The sequence below is a fragment of the Schistocerca serialis genome, chromosome 1, assembly GCF_023864345.2.
Source record: "Schistocerca serialis cubense isolate TAMUIC-IGC-003099 chromosome 1, iqSchSeri2.2, whole genome shotgun sequence".
Classification (NCBI taxonomy): Eukaryota; Metazoa; Arthropoda; class Insecta; order Orthoptera; family Acrididae; genus Schistocerca; species Schistocerca serialis.
The window spans coordinates 453,306,334-453,334,061 of record NC_064638.1 but is presented as its reverse complement, the minus strand read 5'-3'; the positions used below and the strand labels follow the sequence as shown (position 1 = coordinate 453,334,061).

Sequence of the window (27,728 nt, the reverse complement as noted above, 5' to 3'; positions counted from 1 at the left end):
AAAATATATCTAAAAACAAAGATGATGTGACTTACCAAACGAAAGCGCTGGCACGTCGATAGACACACAAACAAACACAAACATACACACAAAATTCAAGCTTTCGCAACAAACTGTTGCCTCATCAGGAAAGAGGGAAGGAGAGGGAAAGACGAAAGGAAGTGGGTTTCAAGGGAGAGGGTAAGGAGTCATTCCAATCCCGGGAGCGGAAAGACTTACCTTAGGGGGAAAAAAGGACGGGTATACACTCACACCCACACACATATCCATCCACACATATACACACACAAGCAGACATATTTAGTTTCCCTCTATTATATATACATATATATATGTGTGTGTGAATTAATAGAGGGAAACATTCCACATGGGAAAAATATATCTAAAAACAAAGATGATGTGACTTACCAAACGAAAGCGCTGGCACGTCGATAGACACACAAACAAACACAAACATACACACAAAATTCAAGCTTTCGCAACAAACTGTTGCCTCATCAGGAAAGAGGGAAGGAGAGGGAAAGACGAAAGGAAGTGGGTTTCAAGGGAGAGGGTAAGGAGTCATTCCAATCCCGGGAGCGGAAAGACTTACCTTAGGGGGAAAAAAGGACGGGTATACACTAGCGCGCACACACACATATCCATCCACACATATACAGACACAAGCAGACATATTTAAAGACAAAGAGTTTGGGCAGAGATGTCAGTCGAGGCGGAAGTGCAGAGGCAAAGATGATGTTGAATGACAGGTGCGGTGTGAGTGGTGGCAACTTGAAATTAGCGGAGATTGAGGCCTGGTGGGTAACGGGAAGAGAGGATATATTGAAGAGCAAGTTCCCATCTCCGGAGTTCGGATAGGTTGGTGTTGGTGGGAAGTATCCAGATAACCCGGACGGTGTAACACTGTGCCAAGATGTGCTGGCCGTGCACCAAGGCATGTTTAGCCACAGGGTGATCCTCATTACCAACAAACACTGTCTGCCTGTGTCCATTCATGTGAATGGACAGTTTGTTGCTGGTCATTCCCACATAGAATGCATCACAGTGTAGGCAGGTCAGTTGGTAAATCACGTGGGTGCTTTCACACGTGGCTGTAACCCGGAAGGTGTACACGATCAAAGGCAGAGCCACGTGTGAAAGCACCCACGTGATTTACCAACTGACCTGCCTACACTGTGATGCATTCTATGTGGGAATGACCAGCAACAAACTGTCCATTCACATGAATGGACACAGGCAGACAGTGTTTGTTGGTAATGAGGATCACCCTGTGGCTAAACATGCCTTGGTGCACGGCCAGCACATCTTGGCACAGTGTTACACCGTCCGGGTTATCTGGATACTTCCCACCAACACCAACCTATCCGAACTCCGGAGATGGGAACTTGCTCTTCAATATATCCTCTCTTCCCGTTACCCACCAGGCCTCAATCTCCGCTAATTTCAAGTTGCCACCACTCACACCTCACCTGTCATTCAACATCATCTTTGCCTCTGCACTTCCGCCTCGACTGACATCTCTGCCCAAACTCTTTGTCTTTAAATATGTCTGCTTGTGTCTGTATATGTGTGGATGGATATGTGTGTGTGTGTGTGCGCGCTAGTATATACCCGTCCTTTTTTCCCCCTAAGGTAAGTCTTTCCGCTCCCGGGATTGGAATGACTCCTTACCCTCTCCCTTAAAACCCACTTCCTTTCGTCTTTCCCTCTCCTTCCCTCTTTCCTGATGAGGCAACAGTCTGTTGCGAAAGCTTGAATTTTGTGTGTATGTTTGTGTTTGTTTGTGTGTCTATCGACGTGCCAGCGCTTTCGTTATATATATATAAACCAACCTGATGAACCAGTATTCTGTTGGAACTACATTGTTGTGTTCACCAAAGTCCTCTCAAAACATAGACCTATAAGTAATTTGTGGATCACAGTTATCTTTTTAATACAGTATTTTAATTTTGAAACATCTCTTTGCTTCTTCATGTTTATGATGGTGAGCCCTAGTTTGACAACTGTGATCAATATCTGATGCTGCACTTGTTGCTTTCTGGTGATATGAGAATTGCTCCAATTCCATATGGAATGGTGGTGGTTGCAAAAAAGGCACAATGGCAGTTTGAAACAAGACTGGGAACCATACAGTATTCACCCATCACTAAACTAGGACAGCATAAAAGTCTTGCAAAACTAAAGCAGATGTGCTTGTTCTTATCACTTTGATCTTTAGATACATTAATTTAAAGTGCTGAGTAACTGAAATTTTGCCTTTGGGTGTCTTAGATGCAGCAACCATGTCATAAGCAAAAGTCAGGTTCAGCGTTGTCAGTGAATCTGTTAAACTTTGAACATTGTAAAAATTTTCGTGAGTTGTTGTACGAATTACAACAGATTGTTACTAACCACCACATAGAGGTGGTGGTGTATGGCGGCCGGCACATTTAAGCAGAGTGTTGGATATTATTAAACTATTAGAGCAAGTTCTTTGAGAGATGTAGGTAACCTAAATGCACGTGTGCATACACAAGCCACTGGTATCTCTGGGCAGTATGGCTTGTGGTGCCCAACATTATTTACTTAGTGTTGTTCTCTGAATTTTATTCATAACTCTATGCAGTGGCCTGTTAACAAGTTGTCAGACTGTAGATGCTTCACACTACCCATGTGAAGCCGGGCTGGGTCATTACTTCTTAATAATATTGAACAGGCTACTTAAATGTGCCTTTCTGTTGCTCAGCAACTACTCTATGTGGTGAGCAGCAATCTTTCATAATTAATATTTCTGTTTTCCCATCCCAAATTTACCACTGTTTGAAATCATCAAATTATGCTGCTTGCAATTAATGAATACAATTGTATGAAGTGGTACCACACGGTTGTTAACTTGCAGTCAGTGGGCATTCTTGGAATGTTTGCAAGGCTGGTTCAGCTGAAGTCTGCTTCCATACTTACTTCTGGCTATGACTACTCTACAAGCACCTATTGACTTTGTGTTGCTGTGATGATATCTTTTGTGCAAACTGTGAAGCGTATTCTAGATTACGTCCCTGGCTGCTAACTACCTGGGAAAACTGTGAAGTTCCTGCTACCCTCAGTTAACACTTTGTAGTGCTTGAGTGGCCAGCTGAAGAGTGTAAACATTTACTGGTTGTGCACCCATAAAATTAACATTATGGACATTATTTTCTGTAAGATGAAGCAAGCTCACTTACATATTAATGCATGAAGCCACATTGTAATAGCTGGTTTGTCAAAAATTTAGTTATGCATTTGATGGCAATTCATTTATAAATATAACTTTATACCAAGGTGTGATGGAAGAATCCATTAACATGATACAGTGACTTCTTGTGTGTATAAAAATGTACTTTCTCATATGGAGACCTAATTGGGACTTCAGATACGTTACATCATAAGGGGCAAGTCAGGACAGAATAGTGTGATTACCTTCTTTAACAAAAGGAGAGAGAAATTCCTAAGGTCCCTCCAAATCTGCATATGGAGATGGATTTATTGAAACACTACAGTTAATTGTTGATGCAAGGCCCAAGTACAGTGCAGTAAATGCTAAGGAATTGCTACCTCGTCCAGCCACCATTTTGAGGCAATCATTACAGTAACAGTAAAAAGGAAAACTTGTGGATTGAGTGTTGTGCACAAGAGTGTTCAATAATGAGCTGTAAAAGTTGGAGAAAATATTGAACTGGAACTGATAAAGATATTATGGTCTTTTTGATTCAGTACTGTGTAAAACATTCAGACAATGGAAACTTCATGTTGGAAAGTCAAAAATACTGGAAAAGGATAGATTGTACTCACTGTAAAGACGACAGTTGAGTTGTGGACAGGAGCAGCGAAACGACTGTTCCACATTATAGCAGTGGTCATCAAACTGCGGTCAGTGGTTCTGAGCTGTATTTTATAATAATGCCTCTTGGAAACTTAATACCAGAATCCAAAAATGTCAACTAATGTTTTTGCTCAGTAACAAACAAAAATACTGCTACGGTATAATTGTCAAATGGACGAAACATGGATTCATGAAAGCGCATTATTCTAGATGGTCATATTCAAAGGTAATAGATGTTTGTAGCAAGTAACATGAAATCAAATTAAGATTGTTATTTATTTTATTGGTCATATGGCAATACATATACAAAGATTACAAAACTACAATATGTCAACATTTAAGCACAGCTCTCCAGCATAAACTAAAAAAAAATGACAACAGCTATATCAAGGTCTTTTATCATACCACTCATTGCTGTCAGGAAATCTTCAAAAGGACCCTTGTAGGCATGTGCAGGACATGTTGACACAACAAGAGCAGCTGTCTGTCCTTCTACATCACAGTCAAAAGATGAAAAAGATTACCGCACCTGAAGAGCAAGTCTGCACATACTCCATGGCCCTTTCAGATGCAGTTCAGGGTAGCCCAAATCGCCCGAGGCTGGTTGAATCCAGGGGGTTTGTTCTGGATAAAGGCAGTTTCAGGTATTGTGGGGGACAGTTTTATTGCCAGCAGTGTTTCCATTCATCAGTGGTATTGAATTCAGTCCTGGCTGTGATGAGAGTGGGATGTCTTGATCTCAGTCTTTTTCCCTCCACAGGGAATACATCGTTCGATACTGGAAGGTCAGTATTATCAGCAATCTTCTGGTCTTCATGCAGTAGTGTGCTCTTCTGTTTGATATCAGGAGATGAAATGTGGCTCAAGATAGGTAACCAGTATGTGCGAGTAGGTTGTACTGGCATACTAACAATGTCATCTTTTTTATGTGTAGACTATTAAGCCAGTTAGGCTGTTTGCATCTGTAACATTCCATAAGTCACACAGGCTCTCTGGTTGGTGCTAAATAGCAGTCACTTGTTCAAGGCAAATGTCTGTAGCTAAGAAGCAGAGGCAGTCCAATAATCTCAAAGGTCTCCTGGCTAAAATAAATTACCACAATACTGTTGTAATACAGAACAACGAGTAAAAGATTCATATGGCTCTGAGCACTGTGGAACTTAACATCTGAGGTCATCAGTCCCATAGATCTTAGAACTACTTAAACCTAACTAACCTAAGGACATCACACACATCCATGTCCGAGGCAGGATTTGAACCTGCAACCGTAGCGGTTGCGTGGTTCCAGACTGAAGCGCCTAGAACCACACCGGACGAAGATGACCTTCAAAAGATTTAGTAAACATTCTTGATCGTGTCGCACATTTCAATTACTGTTAGTAATTAATATAACATATTGATTTATGTTGGTCACCAATTAATAGTAAGATTGGTACGGGAAAGGTAGTAAAGTGACCAGGATGGGAAAGTGCATATTTTTTACCCTGACGGCACTGCTGAGAAGTTGTCAGACTATTTCCAATAAACATAATGTACATCACCATTGTTGTCGGTGAGACAGACAGAAGCAGCTTATTCTGTAAATTTTTAGTAAAGATTTTTGTTTTGTTTTGTTTTTGTGTCACCTACTGTAAAATAAGTCATTTATAGTATTTCTCACTTGTATGGACTGTAATGATTTTTTATACTATCAATGTTTAAACATCTTTTGGCCTACAAATGTAGTTCCTGATCATTCATTTCAGTGTGATGGTCTTGTCTGTGAATTACTAATGCTGAGATGACGTCCAGTCAGGAAATGTAGCGACACTACTCGTCACGAAAAGCTGCCAAGGTGGTCATCCCACTTAGATTTAGTTACTTCAAAATGACAAGCACAATACAACACATAAAACTGACTTTTAAACTGATTCACACACAAAGCTGTCATCTGTCATTATATACCTTTGTAAAAATTTTGCATTAATTACCTTAAATTGTTTAAAACTATCTCTGTTCTGTTATTTTTGGCCTGAAACAAAAATTGGATTGAAACCACTCTGCTACAGTCACTTGGTATTCTTTCAGACACTATGGCATTAAGCAGCCTAGAAAATGTACCTAGCAATCAGAAAAAGAAACGTGAGATTCTGCTGCAATGACATTGGCGACATTACATACTTAGGTACGGAAAATTGGTCACTATGAAAGTCTTCAGAAAAATGCATATACACTCCTGGAAATGGAAAAAAGAACACATTGACACCGGTGTGTCAGACCCACCATACTTGCTCCGGACACTGCGAGAGGGCTGTACAAGCAATGATCACACGCACGGCACAGCGGACACACCAGGAACCGCGGTGTTGGCCGTCGAATGGCGCTAGCTGCGCAGCATTTGTGTACCGCCGCCGTCAGTGTCAGCCAGTTTGCCGTGGCATACGGAGCTCCATCGCAGTCTTTAACACTGGTAGCATGCCGCGACAGCGTGGACGTGAACCGTATGTGCAGTTGACGGACTTTGAGCGAGGGCGTATAGTGGGCATGCGGGAGGCCGGGTGGACGTACCGCCGAATTGCTCAACACGTGGGGCGTGAGGTCTCCACAGTACATCGATGTTGTCGCCAGTGGTCGGCGGAAGGCGCACGTGCCCGTCGACCTGGGACCGGACCGCAGCGGCGCACGGATGCACGCCAAGACCGTAGGATCCTACGCAGTGCCATAGGGGACCGCACCGCCACTTCCCAGCAAATTAGGGACACTGTTGCTCCTGGGGTATCGGCGAGGACCATTCGCAACCGTCTCCATGAAGCTGGGCTACGGTCCCGCACACCGTAAGGCCGTCTTCCGCTCACGCCCCAACATCGTGCAGCCCGCCTCCAGTGGTGTCGCGACAGGCGTGAATGGAGGGACGAATGGAGACGTGTCGTCTTCAGCGATGAGAGCCGCTTCTGCCTTGGTGCCAATGATGGTCGTATGCGTGTTTGGCGCCGTGCAGGTGAGCGCCACAATCAGGACTGCATACGACCGAGGCACACAGGGCCAACACCCGGCATCATGGTGTGGGGAACGATCTCCTACACTGGCCGTACACAACTGGTGATCGTCGAGGGGAAACTGAATGGTGCACGGTACATCCAAACCGTCATCGAACCCATCGTTCTACCATTCGTAGACCGGCAAGGAAACTTGCTGTTCCAACAGGACAATGCACGTCCGCATGTATCCCGTGCCACCCAACGTGCTCTAGAAGGTGTAAGTCAACTACCCTGGCCAGCAAGATCTCCGGATCTGTCCCCCATTGAGCATGTTTGGGACTGGATGAAGCGTCGTCTCACGCGGTCTGCATGTCCAGCACGAACGCTGGTCCAACTGAGGCGCCAGGTGGAAATGGCATGGCAAGCTGTTCCACAGGACTACATCCAGCATCTCTACGATCGTCTCCATGGGAGAATAGCAGCCTGCATTGCTGCGAAAGGTGGATATACACTGTACTAGTGCCGACATTGTGCATGCTCTGTTGCCTGTGTCTATGTGCCTGTGGTTCTGTCAGTGTGATCATGTGATGTATCTGACCCCAGGAATGTGTCAATAAAGTTTCCCCTTCCTGGGACAATGAATTCACGGTGTTCTTATTTCAATTTCCAGGAGTGTAGTTCCAAAACACAATTTTTTTACTTAAAAATATATGGTATGAAATCTTACAATAATCAAAATGTGTAAATGGTAAGCTTCTATCAATAACCATGGTTTGATGAAAAACGAATCTCTCTTTGAGTGGCCACTTTACTCCCTCCCCCACCCTTTTTATACAGCCCAAGGTGTCGCCCTACAATGTCAATATTGGTTCTTAAGCAGAAAAGTTTGACAACCACTGCATTATAGCTTTCGACCAAAGCCTTGTTCAGCAAAGAGAACACACACACACACACACACACACACACACACACACACACACATTCACATAACGTAGCACACCTACACATGCATGACCATTACCATCAGCAGCTCAGGCTGGAATGCGTAGCTCACTCTCAACAGCACCTTCCTAGTCATGACAAATTCTACATACCTTACACCATTTTCAGCAGATTTGACTAGAAATCTGTATCTCCTTTCCATTACACATCAATGACCCCCACTATCTAGACTAAGCCCTTTATGGACTTTTTATCTTCCATACCACATTCTGACTTGTGATATTCCACATTCCAGCTAGTAGAATGTTATTCTTTTATTGGTTAATCATTATTCAATCTTTTTCTAATGGTTACCCCCTTCTTGGTAGCCCCCTTCCAGAGATCCAAATGTAGGGCTAATCTACACTCTTTTGCCAATGGTGTGTGTGTGTTACATTCTACGGCAAGGGAATCAGTGCCCTTACAAATATTAATATGAACAATTGTGGTTATAATGTCATAATACTAGGAAGAGTAAGTCGTAACAAATACATGTTCTCTCTCTCAACCTACTTTGCAATCATCCGCACATTATAACTAACAAACATCCACTAAGGCATCATAAAAGTGGGCAGGCGATATAAAACCGGCAATTAAAAGATAAGTAAGATAAAAGGAAAGCTAAGCTAATTACACAGGAAAATGTGACTGGCTGATCACTTACAAAAAACATGGATGAGCCAGCAAACCTGATAACTCATTAAAATTTTCTCCTTAAAATTTTAGGAATCAATTTGGACAATTCATAAAATTTCAAAAGATATACCACATCTGTTTGACTGCCAGTTAAAATAAGAGGCAAATATGTTGGAAAATGAAATGCTGCCCTCTTGTCTGAATATAAAACAGTCTACTAAAATGTCACACAGTAATCTGTACACTATAAGTACCACTCAAAGGGTCCTCTCACTGGAGCAAGGAGCCATGTTTCATAGGGCTGTAGGGCTTCGTCCAATGTGAAAACGAGTCAGATAGACCTTATCCCGACTGCCTGGTTGGAAGGTGGCAGGCCGTAGACACATTGCTGATTTTACTATGTGTTTTTTGTTGTCCGTCACATCCACCCATTCTTCTTCCTGTCTGTGTATGACTCTGTACCTCAACAGAGAGGTGATAGCACATGTGGCGAAGGCACACTGAACTATCCGAGTATCACGACATACTTCTCTGGCTTGACATCCTCCATTTCACTTCTCTTAATACCCATATTTCATGCTGCCCAGCAGAAAGAAGACTCCTTTCCCATTCATTGCAGATGGCAAATGGTGTCCTGGATATCCTTGACTAATTTATCTACTAAGCACAAGTGTCATAGGGTTATGGGCACTCAGGGAGTCAGAAAAGATGATGAATTTAGCAGGAATTGACACATCTCATATGCTCCATTGCCCTCAAGATTGCACAGAATTTGGCATCAAAGGTGGTGAAGTCTGGAGATAACCAAATTTTGAGGACACAATTAGGGAAAACAACAGAGCAGCTAAACGACTCCCCATTTTTAGTCTCATCCATGAATACAGCTACATTGTTGTGATGCTCATTTCAAATATCATAAAACATTGTATTAAAAACATATGCTAGAAAGAAAACTCTCCTGTAGTGTATTAAATCTAAAATTACTCTGGGCCTCTTCAGCACCAGGGGGGGCAGTCAATGAAAACCCAGGATTTGGGTCTGTACTGGCCCCACACCAAGTGATTCTAGCAAATGCTTTATGCAGATCCCAAAAGATCTTGCTGCTCAAGGACAACTGGAGAAATGAAGTTCCATAGCTCTTACGTGCTTGACACAACATGATGAGTTGCCACCAGATGGTCTTTGGCAGTCTTCCAGCCTCAGCATGGAGACTGACTATGGGGCTGACCCTGTAAGCACCCAGGGCGAATCTTAGCCCTCATGGTGGTTAGCATCAACAGCCTTAAGAAACAAAGCTCTTGTTGATCCACACAATGTGCACCCACAGTCTCACAGAGCCCTATAAAACTAGAGTGAACACGCCCTGTCTGGTCCCCCAAACCTGTGACTTAGGGACTTGATATTCAGTGCTTTCTTGGCCCTTGCTTTCACGTGGTAACCACATCAGTTTGGAATAAAAAATGAGGCCCAGAAACACCATAAAGTTTTTAAAAGATAGAATGTTGTCCCTCATATGGAAGTTAGGTAATTTAATACAATAATGAGAACAATTAAAATTAATAGAATTGGAAGGAAAATCAGCATTGGCCATATTTTGTTGTTTTATTGTCAGCAAAATCAATTTTCGGTCACTTAGTGACCATTCTCATCGCTCTAAGCTTGTGGTTATAGCTTGATACCAGTGCCTACCAATTTTAATTGTATATTACAGCACTGACGATGGTCACTAAGTGACCGAAAATTGATTTTGCTGACAATAAAACAACAAAATACGGCCAATGCTGATTTTCCTTCCAATTCTATCCACTATTTGGTCGTGGTGCACACAACATGCCATGGAGCTGCCAATCAATTAAAATTCACACACACACACACACACACACACACACACACACACACACACTCTCTCTCTCTCTCTCTTATTTACGGAAAATGTAAAACGTCTTTGCAACCCACTCCTCCAACCTCTTCACTGCTAGTTGCAACTGATGAGTCGCTGTTGCCATGTTTAAGTGAAGGAAACCTAACTGAATATATTTTATTTTCATTTTTATTACATTTGATATTCAGCATACCATGTACTTGTAATCACCTTTCCTAAACATGGATGATTGCTGGATTGAATGAATGTGGATGTAATGGCAAACATATGCAACTTGGTGAATTTAGGTGTACTTTCTTGGTTCAGCTTTACAGCTGGCAATTGACTTTGATTTTTGAAATTGGTTTGAGGTGCCACACGAACAGGGATTTATCTGCATGGGCTTTATTAATGGGCGACCTCTCAATTGGTTCCTTCAGACCCATACACAAAGCAAGTGTTTGTTCAAATTTTAGTCATTGAACCAATGGAAAATGTTGCACAGCTGGAAGCAGGTGATGTCTCTCCTGTTTTCTGATTGGAGAAGGCACCTGGTACAACTGATAAATTCATCTTGTTGGTTGGTCAGTTTGCCTCCTCCAAGTTTTTTCGATCTCTGAGGAGGGAAGCAAGGCAGACTGGGTTCTGTACAGGGGCAGTCAGTCGCAGAAGAGCCGCTGAGCTCGTAATGTGCCGTTTCTGTGACTTTGGGTGAAAGTTAGTTCAGATTTCTCGAGTTAAAAACTTTTTGTATCTTTAAATTCAGCTGTCAGAAACATTATGGGGGTTCTCATGATGATTATTTTGCTAGCATTTAACCAATTCAGATAGGGCCTAACCTGTTGCTCACCCATTCATGATTCATGTACATATTGTGATCCCAACTGAGCTGCATGTTCCTTTCCACTGCAATTCACATGTCAGTTTTGACGACTCAACTTTTGCTAGAATATACTGACTATTATCTTCAGTTATTGTGTGAATGTGTTGAATCTTTGTGTGTGAGCACGAGTGTTCATGTTGTGTCCCTGAGCCAACCTGCTTCTTGCTGAATGATGATTAGTACAGCTGACCCTTACAGAACCATGGTGTTAGAATTTTATACATGTTCCATGTTTAATGACTTCCAGGCATACACTCCACTTTATGAATAACTGTCCTTTAAGCATCAATTTCATTAAACTTTTCCCTGCGGTGCATACTAGCATGTCTTCCCCCCTACTGTGATCACTAACGTTGTGTACCCAGTAAGAGAAAGTTATTAGGAAGCCTTCAGTAAAGTTCTATCCCTGCTCGATCAAAATGAAGTCTGGTAGCTATATTTCCATTGTGTATTTTCTCTGTGACAGGGTCTAGGGCTAAATGCAATTAATATTTCTGGGACCTCAGATAAATTGGCATTCAGAGGGAGTTAGAGGGTGTCAAACATTCCTTTATTCATAAGGAAGCTCACGGCTATGAAAAGTCCACATTCTATGGTCAAAGAGTGTCCCACTGAAGAACCAATTACCAATATTTAAATGTCAATAAGCAGTGAACGTTTTTTGACACACCTTGCTGTAGTTCAAGCAGTTGTGTAGCTCCGTTTTGATTGCATATTCCCTCAGGCATATATCTTTCTAGAGGTTCATTACTTGTTGGGAACTAGAAGTTTCAACCAACAGTCTACTGTTTTGCAATCACTCTACAGATTTTAAAACGGCAGCAGTGACCTCTAAATGCTTTTGAATGTAGAAAAGTGAAACTTCTTCAAAGTTGCTTTCTTTCCTTTCAAGTATTAAAACGCACATTCTGACTAGCAGTATGCATTTTTGTTACAAGAAACAAAAGGGTGTGAATGAAATCCTGTATCGAGACTGCCAACTCAAACCCTTTAGTTAGATTGGGCATTGATACCCATCAGTAGTACACCCATTCCAATGTGAGTTAAAAGAGAAAAGTTTGAAGGTTCTACCATAGTCCCACAAGCAGCTAGGGATGTAAGTGTCCACTCAGACATAGCCCCACTTTCCTAGTGAAGCCTTATACAACTGAGGTGTGGCAGTTTCCCTACTAATGACTGTTCCACCTCAACAGTCATGCACCTCATCAGTGCACAGCATATCTTGATATCAATGTTTTTTTAATAGAGGTTTTACTAGCTTTACGATCTGGGCAGTTAGGGCAAGGTCCACATTCCTTGATACAATGTTCCAACACCATGCCACATGGCAGCTGTTGAAGCCTGCCAAGAGCTTATGGTTACAGAGGACTGGTGGTGCTCATCAGTCCTCACCCTTTCAACAGGGCTTGTACCCAGCAAATGAATGCTGAGCTTCCTGTGGTGTTCACCAATTAGAATGTAGCACGTGGGGCTTATTCAAAAATATTCCTGGATGCAGCGAACATTACTCCTCTTTTGCCAAGAGAGAGATCATGACAACACATTTACAATGACAGTGCCCCATGTCTATGGATACACATTATGTCTCTTTAATGTTGTGGTGTCCATTGCCTTTTGATCTCTTGTGCCACTGGTCATTACTAATTCTTCGACCTATGGACCACAGCGTTCTTTGTACCTATGCCCATTCCTTTGCCCTCTTTCTCAAAACTGGTGAAAGACTAATACTGACTTCTTGTACCAGAAGTCTTTGGCTCCTACTGCTGCTAACATTTACTCAAAACAACATTATCTGGGTCCCAGGTCATTTTTATTAGTAGTCAAACACACTACACTTAGCTCACAGTGACACCTCACATCTGTGTTATATGTTTCTTTTGCAGAAACAGAGTGCATTTCTGCAATTTCTGAAAGGTGTGAAGTGATACATATGCTGATCTACGACAAGCTGTTTTGGAATCTTTGTTTCATAGTAATCTGACTCTTAATTGTGAATCACATGTGACATAAAACATGTAGAGTATAAAATTGGTGAATCACGTTCTTCCTAAGTATGTGTAAAGTATGCACTGTGATGTTTGTTACAGTTAGTAGTGTAGCACTTTGATATTATTTAACACTTTGGTAATTAACATACATATGACATACAAACTATGTGACTTAACATTTAACTCTAAATTACAAAGTTCTCATAAAATTTACGATGGCAGTTTAGTACAAAACAGGAAATTATGTACTTAATTTGGTGTGTAACATATCACTGGAGACTTAATAATGGTAATTAACTAATGCATAACCTGTAGATTATGGCTTCCTTTGCATAAAAGGTAAACTTTACAATGGTTTACTAACAATGTAACATCCCCCACCCCCTTAGTGTTCTAGGGTTAACCATTTCAATATGTGATTACTTTTCCCATGAATTCTTTTTCTCCTACAAGTTGCAGGAATTTTCTGCACAAAATTTCGCAAACTCTATTTCCACAATTATGAAAGAATGTTATAATTTATCATTCCTGTAACACCAGGCATTAGTCTCTGCTAGATCCCTGTCTGTCTCTCTCTCTCTCTCTCTCTCTCTCTCTCTCTCTCTCTCACACACACACACACACACGCACACACGCACCCTGCTCCATTAATCTTACTTCACTCACCCTGAAACCACACCTTCTTCTAAGTAATGCCCCTGTCCTGTAAGTTATTCCTTCCCAATACACTCCTCCATGTCTTCATCATCATGTGCTACATGAAATTGCCAGTGCTGGTGCCCATGTCACATTCCTATCTCATGCATCTGGTGTCCCTATCTCCTGAATTCTTATTGTGATCGTGATTTGCCTCTATGTTCTGATGCTATGAGATGGGAATTACAATGTCTATCGAAATCTTAAAAATTGTATGAATTTCCTCTCAGCAAAAGGCCTTAAACACACAATATAAGGAATAAAAATGTCATGTGCCACTCTTAGAATGCAGAGAGAAACGAATTTAAATTTGATATGACTGGCACTGCACTATATCGAGCCATTTGTTCACAGTAAAACTTAAAGCCAAGTGCAAATTTCGGCACATGAAAATTAACACCAGGTCCAAGCCTGTCATCAGGGCAGCAGTGTACTGAGTGAATTAAAGTGCTTTACAAACTTTAAAAGACTTGCAGATAAGGCCAATTTTTTGTGTAGCTGCCCCAAGCTACTGTTCATCCAAGAACGCACCTATAAGATGATTATGGTTTAGCGGTCAGGCTCATGTCATCACAAGTGGAATGATATCTCCTGAAGCCTCCTTTAAAGTGACTATGAAGCTTCTTTATTTGATGACTTCAACACTAGTTCAACATGCACCAAGCACTGAACAGAATTTTCAGAGATATGGAATTGTTTAAAAAGACCCTAATCCTGTGATGCACTGATTGTAAGCAATGTGATAATACTGTAGGGGAAATTTTTCATTGTGAAGAAAGATGAGATTCTGTAATAATTTCGAGTGTCATGCTATGGTTTTCAGTGGGTCCTACATGGTCACATATCTAGAAGTATCAAATATAAATTTAAAGAACACATCATCACTGGCCTCCAGAAGTACCAGATTTTAGTATTACATTGTCATTCTAGGAAGTGATGGGGAAACACTGACAGAAACATTATCTTTCTCCTGCACGTCTCAAAAAATCAAGAGTTTTCTCTGCAGGCAGTGCTATGAATCCAGTCAGTATGTATATGTGGCGATCGCAGAACTCGGTTAGGTTTCTCTCTCTCTCTCTCTCTCTCTCTCTCTCTCTGAGAGTGTGTGTGTGTGTGTGTGTGTGTGTGTGTGTGTGTGTGTGTGTGTGTGCGTGATACTGATAATGCTTCATACACATTTTAAGTTTGCTCTCATCCTTATAGTGTTTTACTGTAATCAATGTAATGACTCTAGCACTCCACATGAAGAGTAAATTTCAATTTAGTCAGATTTACTATTTCTAATAAGAATGGAATGTGAATAAAATCCTCCTCATTGTTAGGCCACATTATTATAATGACTATATTAAAACAGAATATGTTTTGAAGTGTGATACAATTTACAAAATGATATGCATATAAAATGTAAACTTGCATGATTGGAACTAAGTCTATTAACTCCATCCTTTGGCGATAAACTCCACGGCGAGGAGAAACAACACTGAATTTTTAAAGTGAAACCATAAGATTAATGTGCATCATTTGTTTTATGTCTTTATTGATGTGTGTCAGGAATATGAGTGCATAGAGAAATTTGCTTCTTGTTTGCTTACAGAAAGCCAAGGACTTTTTAAGTTCTCCCATCATTAACCCATAAGACTGCAATTCCAAACATCCACATTTCAACCCTAGTTCACTCTATGACCTTTCTGTTGCTCCTTTGGCAATGATCTGTGAAAATGAAAAATGCAAAATTGCAATGCAGGTCAGATTCCACATCAAACAGCCCCAATAACTGGCTGAATCGGTTCAACAGTGGGAGGAAAGCAAGTATATACCACCAATACTATAATTTATATTAAAAGACAACAGTATTGTAACAGTTCTTTGCACTCAGCTTTACTTTTTCACTGAAAAACTGAACTGTGGTTCAAACCAAGACCAGTACCAGGGGGTACTTACGTGTGTCGAGCAGCATGTTGTCTGTGCTCACCGTGAGGTATGACAGGTAGAAAAGTGGGAGCATCAGGTGCCGGTTCTATGCAGCCAATGAGACAGCAGTGGGCAAATGACATATTTTTGAAGGAATATTGTCATATTCTCATAACCTCCAAAAACTTAACACATTCGGAAGAAACAGGTAAATATTTTTACAACCAAGATTATTAATTTAAGTGGTACTATTACAATCCAACCTAACCACAACCATGTAATTCATGGCATATTCGGAAGAAATAAATATGTGTGGCAACAAAGATCATTAATTTAATTTCTCATTCCAACCTAACCTTGGCATGATGCTAAGCTACTGATCAGACTGTCACAACAACCAGGTATTTTAGCTTTCACATTCACTGGCTCCATTCCATCCTAATCATAACCTCATAATTTGTAACATATTCACCACTTCACACGTGTGCAACAATGATATTCATGATACTGTATGTCAACAATATTTGTCTGCTGAAACTGAATTATTAGGTCCCAATATCACCACAAATTCAAAAAACACATATTCAGAAAAAAAGAGTAAACTATCTGTGACAATATCGAAGAAGAGGATGGTTTCTATATTGGCACTACAAATTCACTTTCTCTTTTGTTGCCTCTCACTGGTTACATGAAAGTATGAGCCCATTAGTGAAACTGACATGTTGCCAACTCATGAGCAGTAGAGAAACACCAAATGTGATTGCTACTGGCTATGATCTAGACATTAGCCCAGAACAGGCGTACACCTTCGAACAATGTAACACACAGGTAAATTTGGTAATTTATTACGCTAATATGTACAGCATATTCACAACATTTGATGAGCCTTTCATGCTATAAATAACCAAACAGTACAGGCACTAAAAATGTGCCTCATTTTCTCTGCTAGTGATTCATATTCACTTTTTGTTCCATTCTTCTTTTTCTAGTCTTTCTTTTATGACTTCTTGAAGGTAAGGCTGAAGGTACTTATTATCCTGTAAAATAATTTTTATATTAGTTTATTAAATAATAATGTGGGTGATCTATCATCACACAACCTTACAATGAAAACTTGTTAGTATAGGAACGACTGCATAATATTTACTATTTGCTTCAACAATGTATGAGAGACCAGAATAAAAATTGTTATTCATATTACTCTAAAAACTTTGCAATTGTTGTACCTATTAATACACAGACACAAGCAGACATTTTTGGCCCAAACTCTTTGCCTTTACAAATGACTGTTTGTGTCTGTGTATGTGCGGATGGATGTGTGTGTGTGTGTGTGTGTGCACGCGAGTGTATACCTGACCTTTTTTCCCCCTAAGGTAAGTCTTTCCGCTCCCGGGATTGGAATGACTCCTTACCCTCTCCCTTAAAACCCACATCCTTTCGTCTTTCCCTCTCCTTCCCTCTTTCCTGATGAAGCAACCGTTGGTTGCGAAAGCTTGAATTTGGTGTGTATGTTTGTGTGTCTATCAACATGCCAGCGCTTTCGTATGGTATCCAATCAGGATCATTACTTTGTATAGGACAAGGATGCAGCAGGAAACGTGCCACAACCTTCTGAAAGGAACACTTTCATTCATTTAACCTCCAGAAAGAAAAAGTGCTGATCATAAACTAAGGTTATGAGGCCAATATTCCAGGAATTTTGTGTGTTATGGAGAAATTAGTAACTGTGCAGAATTCTGATACATACACTTGGCAACTGAGCAGAGTTTCTGCCATCCACCATTTACATTCCCCAGTAGTTGTAGGTAAATAGAAAATGTTACCCACTTGGAAAACTGGTCTTGCAAAGAAATCCGCTCAGTTATTCAATTTCTGTGGGCAAACATGTAACTGCACCTGAAATTCACCGGCAGCTGGTAGAGGTTTGTAGAGAGACGGTAATGTCTTAGCAGCATGTTGCAGAACGGTGTTGAAAGTTTGCAGACAGTAGAATAAATGTCACTGACAAGGATTGCAGTAGTCCAGCACAGCATCAACAGATTTGAGAAGAGCTGATTCAACAGGAAGATCGTGTTACAGTGTATGACAGTAGTACTGGGTATGTCATTTGGAAGTGTTTGTCACATTGTTTATGATATTCCGCAGTAATGGAAAGTTTGTTCCCAATGTGTTTCACAAAATCTGACCAACCAACAATGGGATAAGCCCATGATGGTCAAGCCTGCAACTTCTGTTATAGTTCTCCACAGAGGGAAACAGTTTTCTTTGCCACATTGTCGCCAGTAATGAAATGTGGATCCACTACCCACAGGTAAGTGGTTGTTAGTGGAGTGGAAAACCCTCCTCTTCAAAGATAAATAAGTTTAAGATGGCATTACCTGGTAGGAAGGTGATGATCACAATGCTCTGGAAGAGCGTGGGTGTCATGTAGTTTTGGAAAGCGGGGAGACAGTGACTGCTAAGTGACTCCGCAAAACCAGGATAAATGACACCGCAAGACCAGGACACGCTTGTGCTAAGCAATCCGGCGGAAACAGCCAGTACTTCTCACCGAAGGGGGCATCTTTCTTCACAACAATACAGAACCTCACACAGTCAGGAAGACCATCATTCTGTTGAAGTAGTTTCAATAGAATGTCATCGACCACTCTCCCTACAGCCCAGACTTCACTCCCAGCAACTTTCACCTTTTCCTCACTCGAAGGAGCTTGTAGGAGGCCAAAAATTTCCTTTAGACATGGAGGTAATACTCTGCGACAATATGGCTGAGCATGCGGGGGGGAGAACAGGATTTTTAGAAGGAGCGTCTATTCAAATTCATTCCACGAAGCAACATGTGCCTAAACCAATATGGAGACTAGGTTGAAAAATAACATATTGTCTGGGCTACCAGTTGGCTGTATTGGTTGTATGAAATAAAATGTATACATTTCACTGCAAGGCTTAGCAATCTTAGTTTCTTATCACCCATTGTGTTTTTTTATGTGTCATCATGGCTGGTACTAATTATGATAAAACTGCATTTACAGTGTCTGTGGCTTTTGTGTTGCATGTTGCAGTTGGTATCCATTAATGTAGTGAATGGTAGGAAGTGAACATAATGAGTGATGAGTCAGACGATTAGACAAGATGGCACAACCAATGAGAAAATAGTGTTCATCATAACATGGAGAGCCTGAAATTACATGGCAGTATAATGGAATACAACATGCAGAACATTGTCATATAAAATAGAATATCCTGTAAAATATAAACTGTACTCTTAGGTTCCTGTGTAACTGTAACCTCAAAATTGGTGCAATTCCTCCCCCCCCCCCCCCCCCCACACACACACATTTTGGAAACCATCACTGGGCTGCGCTACACATCAATCCATCACCACAACTAGTTTCCCTCCATCACATGTATTGGCTTCGCTAAGTCAACAGACTGTAACAGTCCAACCTAACCCATACCTCAGTCTATGCACAGCACAGTCCATCATCACATCTTACAATCGCTTTCACTGGCTTCAACAACTCAAAACCAAACTATAACACTGGAACACAAAACAACACCTGAGAAATCCTGTCATAATACAAGAAATTCACCCAAAAAACAGCAACAAACACTATAATCCACAATAGTCAGATCAGTGATCATCAATTTTGCACTACCCATGCTGAAAATAAAAGTAATCAGCAAGTATCTTCTGCCGAAACTAGTTACTGGGTACAGCGATTCTCACTGCATACAGTATACAGTTACTCCATTGGCTGTGACTAATGGACACAAATTACCTAGAGCAGCATGCAGAGGAAGAGCTGCTGAAGTGCACTTAAACCCCAATTTCAATAATTTGTTCTGAGATGTCTGTGACTTTATGGGGGGGGGGGAATGCTCTTCCCAAATAATAACATTACGATTAGGTAGGGAAGGAATGATCATGTACATACTAAATCTCTGCAGATACATTTAACCCGTCTGAAGCCGTTGCATGGTAAGCATGACAAACTTTCGCTGACCTGAAAGCTGCTATACACAATCTAACCCACACTTTCAATGGTCTGAAAACCATTACATACAAGTGAAAGTTTTCAAATAGGGTAAAATATTTTAGTTGCTAATGCAAGAACAGCATTCTTAGACAGGGCAGCAAACTAACATCAGTTGTAATTTCAAATATTTATAGAAACTAATGTCAATTGTAGTAAAGTTTGCCTGCAAAATAAGAAAATGAGCTACAATTGCTTATAATAGGGAGCCTTAATTCTTTAAAACTAAAGAATGAAAAGGATGCAAATAGATTGTTTAATCTAAAGTTTTGTGCTATTACTCTCACACAGCTTCCCTTGTTCTTACCTCTTCATATTTTGTCCATTCTTCCTTTGGGAGATACTTCTTTATCATTGACAGGTGCAGAGCACGGTTTATACGGAAGTTCCTTTCATCTTTTATGCTGTCTGGCAATCGTCTCAGTGCTTCAGCCACATCTGGGTTCAACTCATCCAAGCAGTCATCATAGTGTAAGCCTGTTAAATTAGTCTCATTGGTCACACAATCTTACTTATCAGATTTCATTCAGGAATATAATTTTTGTTGCCCAAAAGATCAAACATGTAAAATACAGAATAACTCCAACAATCTGAGTGAAACCTTGAGAGCAGTGACCATAATTAGAAACTTCTGGCCTACTGTGTCTACCAGGCCCTTGTCATGAAACTTCATGACCTGCACTGAATCCTCTAAAATACAGATAGCTTCATCAGAAATACTCTGTCCTCTTGCTCTTTAAATGATATTTAATAACAAAAATCTCAGACAAACTACACCTCAAAATCCAGTATGTGTGAAATATGAGTCTTCCGGCCTAACCTAGCGACACAAAGGGATGATGTCATTACACACGAAGATACGGTACACACATTTGTTGACTCTGACAGCTCTCAGTCCAACTTAACCTAGATCTCAGGCTGCACTACTGAGCAGTGTCACAATCTACATTGTAGAGGCTACAGAAGTAAAATAAATACTGATGGTTGGTTGGTTGTTTCGGGGAAGGAGACCAGACAGCGAGGTCATCGGTCTCATCTGATTAGGGAAGGACGGGGAAGGAAGTCGGCCGTGCCCTTTGAAAGGAACCATCCCGGCATTTGCCTGGAGCGATTTAGGGAAATCACGGAAAACCTAAATCAGGATGGCCGGACGCGGGATTGAACCGTCGTCCTCCCGAATGCGAGTCCAGTGTCTAACCACTGCGCATAAATACTGAGTGTGTTCCATTCTCTCTCTGTTGTGCTCATATGACGTCACACACCACAATATCATTGTCTCGTGGGTCAAAGCTAACATCTGGTATTGATAGGGTCAAACCACACCTTATGAGGAAAGAAGTCATACAGTATGTAGTAAGTCAGATATTAATAGTAGATGGTGCTAAACAACAAAATACTAATAAAAACTGAGTTGATGTGATGGAAATTAAATGTCAATACATTTGATGAAAATGCATTAAATGCAGTTTATGGTGCCAGAGTTGTGGACAGGCAAGGCATGGCTTGTTCCCCAGCACAACTTCTCACACCCTGGCAGTCTTTGTGGTGGCAAGGATTGCTGCATCTGTTCCCTCTTCTTAAATCTGCCAGCAGGAAACATGATAAACAAAGCTGTGTACCACAGATTCTATGTTGCTTTAAGGGATTCTAATGGCTATCTGCGCAGACAGACCTAACAAATATGTAATTATGTTGCACTGCATACATTGATAAAAACATATTACTCTGCCATGTCAACACCGACCTTGTTTCGTCATGTGATTAGGTGCTGATTACCAATCCAAATGTCTTCTTACCCATGACTATTACAGGCTGATTTGCCAAAGTCTCAATGTGATTTAACTATACAGGGTGTTACAGAAAGGTACGGCCAAACTTTTAGGAAACATTCCTCACACACAAATAAAGAAAAGATGTTATGTGGACATGTGTCTGGAAATGCTTAATTTCCATGTTAGAGCTCATTTTAGTTTCATCCACCTTCGCTCAATGGAGCACGTTAGCATGATTTCATACGGGATACTCTACCTGTGCTGCTAGAACATGTATCTTTACAAGTACGACACAGTATGTGGTTCATGCACGATGGAGCTCCTGCACATTTCAGTCGAAGTGTTCGTACGCTTCTCAACAACAGATTCGGTGACCGATGGATTGGTAGAGGTGGATCAATTCCACGGCATCTACGCTCTCCTGACCTCAACCCTCTTGACTTTCATTTATGGGGGCATTTGAAAGCTCTTGTCTACGCAACTCCGGTACCAAATGTAGAGACTCTTCGTGCTCATGTTGTGGACAGCTGTGATACAATACACCATTCTCCAGGACTGCATCAGGGATTCCATGCGATGGAGGGTGGATGCACGTATCCTCGCTAACGGAGCACATTTTGAACATTTCCTGTAACAAAGTGTTTGAAGTCATGCTGGTACGTTCTGTTGCTGTGTGTTTCCATTCCATGATTAATGTGATTTGAAGAGAAGTAATAAAATGAGCTCTAACATGGAAAGTATGTGTTTCCGGACATATGTCCACATAACATATTTTCTTTCTTTGTGTGTGAGGAATGTTTCCTGAAAGTTTGGCCGTACCTTTTTGTAACACCCTGTATACAACCAATTTATTTATGTACAAAAGTTCACAACAGTACACTAACTACTATATGTGCAAATCAAGTTGACATTCGGCACAGCAGCTGATGGAAGCATCTGTAAATGGAAAATGGTGCCTACTTAGTTTGTGCATACAATACACAGGTGTTTGCTGTAATACGTCTATTACATGGGTAAATTCATCTGAATAATGAAACTGTGCCCAAAGTTTAGACCTCATAACCCTTTAGGTGGCAATACATTTTCTTCAGTTTATCCTGTACTTTACCTCTTTTGCTCACAAGCAAATTGTCACCTTAAAACTTAACCAAGATTTCAAGGGGGGGATACTTGCAGTGGGAACAGCCTGAGCTGTGTAATTATTGTTTTAATATGGCATTACCACTACTGAGCAATACTTTCAGGTTTTTGTGGGCTTCATTACCAGTTAAATAATTTACATTTTAAGTCATAATTTGTATGTTACTGCATGTGTGACAGAAGGTGCCTCATACACATATTATTCATTCTAACTTACATTTGATTTGAAAATGTAATATGTGGAAAACCAGTCTGTCACGTTGAAGGTGTTCGTGGTGTAAAGAAAGGGTGTGGGTGAGAATGAGGGGAAGAGGGGGAGCACTTTCTCAAATGTTCGACGGAATACACGACTCCAAGCTTTTAAGAACAGCTTTTCAACTATTGCACAGTGGTTTATTTTGAACATTTCATTGGGTATCATGTAACGCCTACATAACAACTAATCAACCCATTAAAAAAAATCCATTGCTTGATACTGAAGGACGCTTGTATTCAGCATACGTCTAACTGCAAAACAACTCAATATACAACTTCAGTACCGTGAGAGATATATGTTGAACACTACTGCCACACAATTAGAAATTAACTTTTTATTTCACCAATACATATTAATACTTTGTTATTTGTGGCAATTTCGTAGAATCGAAGGGCAATATGTTTACTAGCAGAGGTCATGTTTCTCCCATACTTTTAACACAACAAATCGTACCCAAAAAGTCTGACTGTTCAGGTTAATCGTTAACTGCGTAAAAGGCTCTGACACGATATTTATAAGTTGAATGGTATTGTGTAGGTTAAATGGATCTCATCAAAAACCGAAAAGAACCGACACAGCGCACAATGTCCCCTGCACTATTTATAAATTACACATTATTCGTCAGGAATAAACAGAGGCTTACCATATTTATTGAAACCTGAAAGATTATACGCCCATTTTCGTACGGCGCCTGGAACAAAAATTAAATGTTCTTTTCATTTGCATGACATATACACAAATTTTACATCAATGAAATACAATTTTTCGAGATTTACCCATAAACCCAACACTCCTCGAACCTACAGCAGCCATTTTGCAATTTGCACAGACAGGTCGATCTATATCCTAGGATCGCAGTATACCGAAGTCGATACAGATCACTACCGCTAATCGAAAAGTGATGAGCAAACTCAGAAGCTGCTGCCATCTGTATCCTTCCTGCTTGAGTGCTTGTTGCTATGGCTTTCAATGTGTGATGAACTCCTTATCATCCCTGATAACCTGATTGGGGCAAGTATATAACTACGTGCTTCCGTAACGCAGCGTACAGTTTCTTGTGAGCCTTCGGAAAAGTTGTTAGTAAAGCGCTACTACACTTCTGAGTGGGCGGTGGGAACCAGTGTGCTTTGGATTTCGACGCAGAGCAGACTCGTAGAACTTGTTGGACTTAGTTGGATTTAGTTGTCAATCTGGAACTGCATAGAGGGATGCGAAAAGACATTCGAGACTGTCTTGGAATCAGGTACCGTATTTGCACGCTGCATCAGACTTGGAAGTGGCTGCACCAGACGCAGACTCTTCACGACCATCTGATTTCTCTTTGTTCGTCTGACTCTGACGTACAGTAACTTCTGCTGTCCGCCAGGTAGTTGTGGACTTAAAACCATAACATTGGGATTGTGTGCTGTTGCCATTGTAAATATTCTAAGTGTCGAGACACTAGAAGCGCTTGTCTTTGTAACGAAGGACTTAAGGTTTTTTTGTAAAAGATAAAAAATGGCTCTTGTTCTGTGCAAGAATGTTTTGAAGACAAGCCAGTTTTCTCTTGTTTCTCTTTCGAGAAGCAGCTCTGGTGTCTTCAGCAGTTGTATGCTTAAGAACAGTTACTCTAAAAGCGCATCTGAAAAGACTGAAGAAAATTCACCAGTGACGAAGTCTGTGTTCATTTCTCAATCAAGTGACGTTTTCACTAATCTTGCTCTTGAGGATTGGCTGTACAAAAATTTCGATTTTACCAACCACCACGTTTTGCTCTTGTGGCGTAATTCACCATGTGTTGTAATTGGGAGACATCAAAACCCATGGCTTGAAGCAAACACTGCAAACCTGTCTTACCAGGGAGTTGAACTAGCGAGGCGTAACAGCGGAGGCGGCACAGTGTATCACGATCGTGGCAACCTGAACCTTACCTTTTTCACACCAAGAAATAAGTACAATCGAAGAAACAACCTTGAAATTATAAGTAGAGCGCTGTACAGGGAATGGGGAATTGAAACCTCGATATCTCCCAGAGAAGATGTTATCGTCGAAGAGAATTACAAAGTATCCTTTTAATGCTTATTTATCAAACTGATAGAATCACCATGTTTGCAATAATTCACGATAGTATAAATATTGTTACATTTGTGTATCTTCCTTAACCTTAACAGCAGATCTCTGGTACAGCATCAAAACTGGGTCGTCCAAATGCATACCACCACTGCACGCTCTTGGTTGATGTTAACAAAATCAGCTTGCGGCAATCGCTCCTGAAACAAGACGTAAGTTTTCCATTGACAGTTTCTCTCTTTCTCTCTCTGCAGCACTAGTTTATCAGAAATTATATAATCTTGTCTCTGAAACATAGCTAAGGCAATGTGTGTTCTGGTAAATTTGAAACAAAATTCGTCATGGATACTTTGCTTTGTAGAACCAAACCATCTACAACCCGTATAAGCTATTAACTATGGAAATTGAGAAGAACATTGCAGGTTTAAAGCGTACCATATAAGTGGGAGGGGAAAGTCTCAATAATAAAGAGCAAGTTTTTCGAACATTCTCGCTTCCTCTTATTATAGTTTACTGTATGTAATTCTGGGCCTATCTTGTCTCTGTATTATCATGCTTTCTGATTTGTTTAAAATGTTGGAATAGGTGCCTGTCACTTTTCAATATGCACATCATCAACTCTGTGATGGGAATAGCATTTTGTAGTTTGTGATACTATTTTTCTGTATGTGTCATCACTACCTGCATAGGTTCAGAGAATTTATATTTATGTTTGTCATATTTTAAACAATATTTTTTCTGCTACAGATGGGAATATCAACTAATGCAACAAAGAGTGTGCCTGCTCCCATTATTAACTTGTGTGAAATAAACAGACAAGTCAAGATTGGTAAATTGCTCTCTGCCATTGGATGGGAATATCTAAGAACATGTCCAATAACATTTGAAGATGGTGGAAAGGAGCAAATTTCTAAACAACGTGGTTTCCAGATGATTAATCCCACAGAGTCCTGGTTTCCAGGTATAGAACTTTAACCAGCAAGTTTCTCAGACAATGTTAAGTTTAAGTGTCTGAAGAATTCATACTACTTGTAGAATTATAATTAAGAGCCTAAGCTTTTTCCGCAATTGACTTTCAGGAATAGCCACCATTTTTTAAAAACTCGTGTAATTCAATTTAGTACTGTCAATGATTTTGTAGTGACATATGTCTCTATTTTTAGGTTTGGAAAAGATAAAAGAAGAATTTTCCAGTTGGGACTGGTGCTATGGAAAGACACCAAAATTTGAGGTAACTCGGTCGTTTCCTGTGTGTCAGGAAACTACTGGAGAAAGCACCAAGGAATTAAAAATAACACTGTTTGTTGAAAAGGGCATTATTCAAAACGTGACACTGACTGTTCCACCTGGCATTAAATCTGCTAATGGTTTTCATGGTGAAGCTCGTGTAGTCACATCACTGAGGGGAAGGCGTTTCTCTGAAGAAGCTGTCTTCATTTTGGAAAATTCATTGCAGGCCATGAAGTTTCATGAGAATGATCTGGTACACACAGTAGCAGTAGGAAAAAATGATTTTTTAGGGAACCGTAGGCAGCATGCTATACATTCAATGTGAAAAATTGTGTAACTGTAATTAGTAGTACCACAGACAATCTTTTTTCACTTCCTGCTACTGTCAACTGTTCTCAGTTGGAGTAAAATATTATTTGAAAAAGTTATCATAATATGAACAAAAATCATGTTTTGTGTGAAAATGTTATTGCTGTAAACAATTCATTCAGTGGGTTTTGCTTCGTCTAGATTCTCCACGATTTTTGCTATTCTGTATCATAACTTCTTGCTTCATAAGAACTGTAATAATTGAAATAGTAACAAAATATTTATTCAAAATTCATTCAGATGATGTGTTAAACTGGTGCTTAGTGTTATTGCTTTCCTTGTACATAAAAATCTTAAGTCCTTCTGAAAAAAGGACTGTTGGTTGCTATTTAAGAAATATCACTGCCTTAATATATGTATTTATTGCTGACTGGCCTATTTTACAGGCTACTTAACTTTTTCTGTAATGTAAAGTTGTCCATTTTTGTGATTTGTAGCTGTCTTCAAATATTTGTATATTATGTGTTGATTAGTTTTTTTCTGGTGATTGCCACCTTGAGTTATTGTATGTGGGATGCCTATGAATTCCCATTTTCGTTTTTAAATATTTTTATTTTTGGCTGTTGAAATACAGTTCACAAGAATACATCATATCAAAAGCCTTAGTTAAACAGTTTTCTGTGGTTTGTATGTATACTGTAGTTATTATTTTGTAACAAATCTTTGTTAATTATATGTGATTATTAATGTACTGCTTTTTATTATATTTTTGTTTTTTCTGTTTTGTCAGTGCATGTAAAACTTTTAAAGTAAGGAACTGAAAATCATTGTGATATAATATGCACACAGAAATGTATGTCTATTGCTAATTTTAAGTACTGTGCTGTTTGAGAACTATATAGGCAGTTGTAACAACTGGAATGAAAAGTAAAGTTTTTAATTTTTCTATATTTAGTTTTCTTTTTTATGTGAGAGTGTAGGAACTAATTATCCACCACTCCACTCTTAACAACTAATTTGCGATTAGTGAACAATGAGGAAATGTTTCCACACATTCCTTCCATCTTTGCCCAGCAAATGATATGCATTTAAGTTCAACTCAACACAAATTACACATTCTGCATGATGTTCAGTTTTACATATGTGGTGTGCTCCATAGTGAAACTACTTAAGTTACCAAATATCTA

At 40.2% G+C, this 27,728-nt stretch overlaps 2 protein-coding genes across 3 annotated transcripts; one reads left to right on the top strand and one right to left on the bottom strand.

The window, feature by feature from the left end:
* Positions 1–16,580: 16,580 nt before the first annotated feature.
* On the bottom strand, positions 16,581–23,843 carry LOC126473166 (cytochrome b-c1 complex subunit 7-like). Its single transcript, XM_050100047.1, has 4 exons — positions 23,730–23,843; positions 23,597–23,644; positions 20,093–20,262; positions 16,581–16,788 (listed from the first exon to the last, which is right to left on the bottom strand). Exons 1-4 carry the CDS (start codon positions 23,764–23,766, stop codon positions 16,711–16,713), a joined length of 333 nt encoding a protein of 110 aa, XP_049956004.1. The 5' UTR covers positions 23,767–23,843; the 3' UTR covers positions 16,581–16,710.
* Positions 23,844–24,304: 461 nt separating this feature from the next.
* On the top strand, positions 24,305–27,491 carry LOC126473157 (lipoyltransferase 1, mitochondrial). Of its 2 annotated transcripts, none has more exons than XM_050100033.1 (4): positions 24,305–24,996; positions 25,107–25,214; positions 25,750–25,963; positions 26,166–27,491. In XM_050100033.1, exons 1-4 carry the CDS (start codon positions 24,451–24,453, stop codon positions 26,555–26,557), a joined length of 1,260 nt encoding a protein of 419 aa, XP_049955990.1. In that variant the 5' UTR covers positions 24,305–24,450; the 3' UTR covers positions 26,558–27,491. The 2 variants fall into 2 exon arrangements, with proteins under 2 accessions (XP_049955990.1, XP_049955980.1); XM_050100023.1 differs by having other exon boundaries at positions 25,104–25,214.
* Positions 27,492–27,728: the final 237 nt, after the last annotated feature.

What these genes read in the sequence shown, in the direction of transcription:
- LOC126473157 (XM_050100023.1), top strand. Translation starts at nt 24,451, where the DNA reads ATGGCTCTTGTTCTGTGCAAGAATGTTTTGAAGACAAGCCAGTTTTCT. An exon ending in TCGTCGAAGAGAATTACAAA is followed by an intron (nt 24,997 to 25,103) that starts GTATCCTTTTAA and finishes TAACCTTAACAG; the next exon opens with CAGATCTCTGGTACAGCATC. An exon ending in AATCGCTCCTGAAACAAGAC is followed by an intron (nt 25,215 to 25,749) that starts GTAAGTTTTCCA and finishes TTTCTGCTACAG; the next exon opens with ATGGGAATATCAACTAATGC.
- LOC126473166 (XM_050100047.1), bottom strand. Translation starts at nt 23,766, where the DNA reads ATGGCTGCTGTAGGTTCGAGGAGTGTTGGGTTTATGG. An exon ending in GAGGAGTGTTGGGTTTATGG is followed by an intron (nt 23,645 to 23,729) that starts GTAAATCTCGAA and finishes TTTTTGTTCCAG; the next exon opens with GCGCCGTACGAAAATGGGCG. An exon ending in AATGGACAAAATATGAAGAG is followed by an intron (nt 16,789 to 20,092) that starts GTAAGAACAAGG and finishes ATTATTTTACAG; the next exon opens with GATAATAAGTACCTTCAGCC.